The sequence below is a fragment of the Prenolepis imparis genome, unplaced genomic scaffold (assembly GCF_030444845.1).
Source record: "Prenolepis imparis isolate NDT839.2.m4 unplaced genomic scaffold, iyPreImpa1.0 SCAF_9, whole genome shotgun sequence".
Classification (NCBI taxonomy): domain Eukaryota; kingdom Metazoa; phylum Arthropoda; class Insecta; order Hymenoptera; family Formicidae; genus Prenolepis; species Prenolepis imparis.
Genome location: NW_028141167.1, coordinates 18,182,558 through 18,189,156, shown reverse-complemented (window position 1 = coordinate 18,189,156; position 6,599 = coordinate 18,182,558). Strand labels below are relative to the sequence as shown.

The 6,599-nt window shown below is 38.8% G+C and overlaps 1 protein-coding gene across 1 annotated transcript; it reads left to right on the top strand.

Moving 5' to 3' along the window:
- Positions 1-3,810: 3,810 nt before the first annotated feature.
- Positions 3,811-4,386, top strand: LOC145941122 (uncharacterized). The gene has a single exon (XM_083047004.1). It carries the CDS (start codon positions 3,811-3,813, stop codon positions 4,384-4,386), a length of 576 nt encoding a protein of 191 aa, XP_082903130.1.
- Positions 4,387-6,599: the final 2,213 nt, after the last annotated feature.

The following is a 6,599-nucleotide window of genomic DNA, read 5'->3' as shown; positions in this document are numbered from 1 at the left end:
ATAATTATTATTACAATTTTACATTGTTGCATTGCAACTGTAATTATTGCTGACGCGATAATATTTTCAACCAATCAAAGCGCTGATGCACGGCTGCTGTCATCCCCAGGTGTTCAAAACCTACGTGACAAAATCAGCTGATTAGCAAAATGTATCAAAGCGCCAATGTACAGGTGCTATGATATCATCCTCAATGAAATCATCGTAAAAATGCAACATATATAAAATTTCAAGCTCCGCTGTACGGCTGCTATGACATATATCATTCTCAGATGATTAGACGTAAAAAATGCAACATATTCACAATTTCAAGCGCCGATGTACGGCTGCTATGATATCATCCTCAATGAAATCATCGAAAAAATGCAACATATCCAAAATTTCAAGCGCCGATGCACGGCTGCTGTCACCCCCAAGTTTCCAAAATGTACGTGACAAAATCACACCGATTTGCAAAATTGCAATTTTCAAGCGCCAATGTACAGCTGTTATGATATCATCTTCAGATGAACTATTAGATGTAAAAAATGTATCAATTTCAAGGCCGATGAGCCGCACGTGACAAAATCGCAACATACTCGAGTTTTTCAAGTGTCAGTGATCAAATAAAAATGCTGGTAAGGATATCTTTGTCAGAGGTTCAAGAAGTGCATCTCGAGTAAAGAAATATGGCACAATTGGAAGCAAGTTTGTTGGAGCAATCAGCAAGGGTGAATTCGGTGGAGGAATACATTGTGTGGGAGCAGCAATGTGACCAATACATCGAATCATTGCAAGAACAAAGCCGAATCAAACGCCCACGATTAGCGATTGGAGTTCAACAATCACTTGTCGCCCAAATTGCTCGCCTAGAAGGGTTGACAAATTTGGTACGCCGACGTTTCATACACACAGGTGCCGGATGCAGTACGCAAGAAAACAGATTATTTTGGCGTGAGATTGATACAGCGTTTGAAAGTCGCATATTGACTGATGCGGTAATAAACTATAATCACATCGAACCTCGTCAATTTCTCGAAGATGCCAAAGACATTGTGATCAGACACATGCAACAAGTTATGCAAAAACATTTTAATGTGAAAGTGAACACTGTGTTTAATGGTGAGTTCGTGTCGGGTGATAAGCGCGCCAATAAATCAATTAATACTAAAAACTATGAAATCTTTCACACTTCCAACCTACGCGAGTGGTACGAACATCGCATTATCGAGCCCACATTGGCATCTCTCGAAGAGTTTCAAGAACGTGATAGTGGTTGGGCATTGTCGCGAATAAACAATTTGACTATAAATGTAAACAAATACAATCCAATGCGTGCGGGATGCCACATTAAATTACCGCGAGAAATAATGATGAAAAGAGCGGTGGTGAATGTGCAATCAAAAGACAATGCATGTTTTGCGTGGGCGGTGGTCGCTGCACTGTAGCCCGCCGACAGAAATGTGCAACTAGAATCTTCATATCCTCATTATACAGTACTCAATCTCCAAGACATTGAGTTTCCGATAACATTAAACCAAATTAAAAAGTTTGAACTTGCTAACAACATCACCATCAACGTTTACTGTATTGAGAACGGCATCATCCCGATGCGTCTCTCGGAGCAAAAGAGAGAGAAACATGTCAACTTGCTGTACGTGAAAGACAGCAACAACATTGGACATTTCACATGCATCAAGAATCTCTCCCGACTTGTCAGCTCACAATTGAGCAAACATGGTCACAAGACATATATCTGCGATCGGTATGTATATTTATTGCAAATTATATATGTATATTTATTGTAAATTATATATGTATATAAAATAAAATTGTTTATAATTGTAATTTTTACAGATGTATACATTATTTCGGATCTGAAGACAAACTGCAATCACATACGGTAGACTGTGGAGAGATGACTGCGCTATCCGGTTACCGAGCGAAAAAGACAAGTGACTCAGCTTCACCAACTATACCAGGAAAGAGCGGCTTCCATTTGTGGTGTACACCGACTTGGAATGCGTTTTGGCAAAGACGGAAGAAGAAAAAAACTTTCAACATCATCAAGTATTTAGTATCGGATACTATGTACACTGCTCGTACAACAATTCGTTATCCGCGTACAATTCTCGTCGCAGCACCGATTGCGTTTCATGGTTTGCCGAACAACTACAAAATTTGGCGCAACGCGTAAAGACTATTTTAACCACAAATGTTCCTATGGTAAATTTAACATCTGACGAGTGGGAAAAGTTTCACAGCGCAACGCATTGTCACATTTGCGAAAAATCGTTTGCGCAAGATGATACACGCGTACGCGATCATTGCCATCTGACCGGACGATACAGAGGTCCCGCGCACTCAAATTGCAATCTAAATTATAAAGAATCTTTTTGTATTCCGATAGTTTTTCACAATTTATCAAGTTATGACGCACATTTCATTATCGAGGATATAGCGTTTGAAGGGAGCATTGAATTACTTCCGATAACTAAAGAAAAATATATATCATTCACAAAAACTGTCAATAGTACCAACGATGACAAAGATTAGAAAGCTTGCATAAAATTACGATTCATCGATTCATATAAATCTCTCACGACAAGTCTCGATAAATTGACATCTTTTTTGGATAAAGACAAACTCAAAATTGTACATTCGAAATTTTAAAATTTACCGATTGAAAATTTTAATCTATTAACACGGAAGGGCGTCTTTCCGTACGAATATATAGACTGTGTCGACAAGTTGCAAGATACGTGTTTACCGCCGCGCGAATCATTCTACAGTTCCTTGACCGGTGACACAGTATCCGAGAGCGATTACGCGCACGCCGAGAACGTCTGGAACCGATTCTCCCTTCGAACGCTAGGCGAATATAGCGACTTATATTTAAAAATTGATGTCTTGTTATTAGCAGATATTTTTGAAAATTTTCGCGATAGTTGTATCAAAAGCTATGGACTCGACCCCGCGTATTATCATACTCTTCCCGGGTATACATGGGACGCCATGTTAAAACATACAAATATTACGTTCGAATTGCTAACCGATATCGACATGGTTATGTTTATCGAACGTGGTATACGCGGCGGTCTAAGTCAATGTTCCAACAGATACGCTCATGCTAATAACAAGTACATGCAGTCGTACGATCCATCGAAACCATCATCATATCTCATGTATTTTGATGTAAATAATTTATACAGATGGGCAATGTGCCAACCATTGCCATATGCCGATTTTCGATGGGTCGACGACGTATCTAATTTTAACATCTCGTCAATAGCGCTCGATTCGCATACAGGCTATATCCTCGAAGTAGATTTAAAGTATCCACAACATCTTCACGACACGCACACTGACCTACCGTTTTGCCCGACACGTGACAAACCGCCCAGCAAGCGGGAAGATAAGCTTCTCGCAACGCTATATGATAAGAAGCGTTATGTCATATACTACCGCAACCTGCAGCAATGTATGCGACACGGCCTTCACGTTACAAAAATACATCGCGTATTACAATTCACTCAATCTCCATGGCTCCGAAATTATATCGAACTTAATACAAAATTTCGAACACACGCGAAAAATGATTTTGAAAAAAATTTATACAAATTAATGAATAATGCGGTATTTGGCAAGACGATGGAAAATGTGCGTAATCATGTCGATGTAAAACTCATCACACATTGGGATGGACGATACGGTGCAGAGGCAATGATTGCGAAACCAAATTTTCACAGTAGAAGCATTTTTTCTGAAAATCTAATCGCTGTCGAATTACGCAAACTCGAGGTAAAATTTTATAAACCAATCTATGTCGGCATGTGCGTACTCGACATCTCCAAAACGTGTTTATACGAATTTCATCACGAGTACATGTCACCGCTGTATCGTGACAGATGCCGGGTAATGTACACCGACACAGACAGCCTAATATATCACATTGAATGCGAAGATGTATATGAGAATATGAAGCGTGACGTGAGCAAATTTGATACGAGCGATTACGCTGTGGACAATGCGTACGGTATACTGCTCGTGAATAAAAAGGTATCCGGTCTAATGAAAGATGAAAACAACGGCGCGATAATGACCGAATTTGTAGGACTTAGAGCAAAAATGTATGCCTTGCGAGTGGATGGCAAGAAAGATACCAAAAAAGTAAAAGGTGTCAAAAGTAACGTCGTCGCGAGAACGATAACGTTTGACGATTATACACGGTGTTTGAATGATGATATTGAAATGACACGTAGTCAGTCTTGTATAAGATCGAAATTGCACGAAGTATACACCATTCGCGAGACAAAAATTGCTCTAAGTCCGTACGACGACAAGCGGTATATCATACCTGAAACCACTGATACATTACCGTGGGGACATTATAAAATACTATTGTAAATAATAGATATATATTTGTTGTAAATATGTATATTTTGTAAAATATGTAAAAACTGTATATTATATGTATGTATATTATATGTATATTAGTATGTATACCATGTAAAATATAAAATTGTATTATTTATAAAGATTATGCGTTAGATGTTTTTACAATATATTATTTGTAAAATAAACAGTGTACAGATATTTTAAATAAATGTTTATAATACATTATTTTTATGTATCCATGAGTTGTGTGATTTATCCAGTCCCATCCATTTCACATAAACATCATCGCCTTGATCGAGGTACGAACTTGGTTCGAAAGTGGTTCGAAGGTGGTTGATCGAGGTACGAATGTGGTTCGAAAGTGGTTCGAAGGTGGTTGATCGAGGTACGAACGTGGTTCGAAAGTGGTTCGAAGGTGGTTGATCGAGGTACGAACGTGGTTCGAAAGTGGTTCGAAGGTGGTTGATCGAGGTACGAATGTGGTTCGAAAGTGGTTCGAAGGTGGTTAGTACTCTGCGTTGATACCACTGCTTCATCATTATTTCTCGCGGTAATTTAATGTGGCATCCCGCACGCATTGGATTGTATTTGTTTACATTTATAGTCAAATTGTTTATTCGCGACAATGCCCAACCACTATCACGTTCTTGAAACTCTTCGAGAGATGCCAATGTGGGCTCGATAATGCGATGTTCGTACCACTCGCGTAGGTTGGAAGTGTGAAAGATTTCATAGTTTTTAGTATTAATTGATTTATTGGCGCGCTTATCACCCGACACGAACTCACCATTAAACACAGTGTTCACTTTCACATTAAAATGTTTTTGCATAACTTGTTGCATGTGTCTGATCACAATGTCTTTGGCATCTTCGAGAAATTGACGAGGTTCGATGTGATTATAGTTTATTACCGCATCAGTCAATATGCGACTTTCAAACGCTGTATCAATCTCACGCCAAAATAATCTGTTTTCTTGCGTACTGCATCCGGCACCTGTGTGTATGAAACGTCGGCGTACCAAATTTGTCAACCCTTCTAGGCGAGCAATTTGGGCGACAAGTGATTGTTGAACTCCAATCGCTAATCGTGGGCGTTTGATTCGGCTTTGTTCTTGCAATGATTCGATGTATTGGTCACATTGCTGCTCCCACACAATGTATTCCTCCACCGAATTCACCCTTGCTGATTGCTCCAACAAACTTGCTTCCAATTGTGCCATATTTCTTTACTCGAGATGCACTTCTTGAACCTCTGACAAAGATATCCTTACCAGCATTTTTATTTGATCACTGACACTTGAAAAACTCGAGTATGTTGCGATTTTGTCACGTGCGGCTCATCGGCCTTGAAATTGATACATTTTTTACATCTAATAGTTCATCTGAAGATGATATCATAACAGCTGTACATTGGCGCTTGAAAATTGCAATTTTGCAAATCGGTGTGATTTTGTCACGTACATTTTGGAAACTTGGGGGTGACAGCAGCCGTGCATCGGCGCTTGAAATTTTGGATATGTTGCATTTTTTCGATGATTTCATTGAGGATGATATCATAGCAGCCGTACATCGGCGCTTGAAATTGTGAATATGTTGCATTTTTTACGTCTAATCATCTGAGAATGATATATGTCATAGCAGCCGTACAGCGGAGCTTGAAATTTTATATATGTTGCATTTTTACGATGATTTCATTGAGGATGATATCATAGCACCTGTACATTGGCGCTTTGATACATTTTGCTAATCAGCTGATTTTGTCACGTAGGTTTTGAACACCTGGGGATGACAGCAGCCGTGCATCAGCGCTTTGATTGGTTGAAAATATTATCGCGTCAGCAATAATTACAGTTGCAATGCAACAATGTAAAATTGTAATAATAATTATTTAGTATTGCGTTGATTACTTGAGTGAAGGGTTCTTTTAAGCAGCATGAATTATTACACTCCGAGAATTCAGGAGAGCGATGTTTTGTGCAAGAAGAAATGTGATATGTAAGTTTTAATACTTTTTTTTGTTAAATAATGATTTTTAAATAACCTCAAATTTATAGCGCTCATCGTGCGGTTCGTATTCTTGGAAGAAGATATGCTCTAACATCAACATCGTACAAATATTTGGAAATTGGAATCAGCGTTGGAAATATATCTTCTGTGGAATTAGCTCTCGGAGATAATCGAGGCAATCAAATAGTATTGTCTATTGAAACGTGGAAATTGCT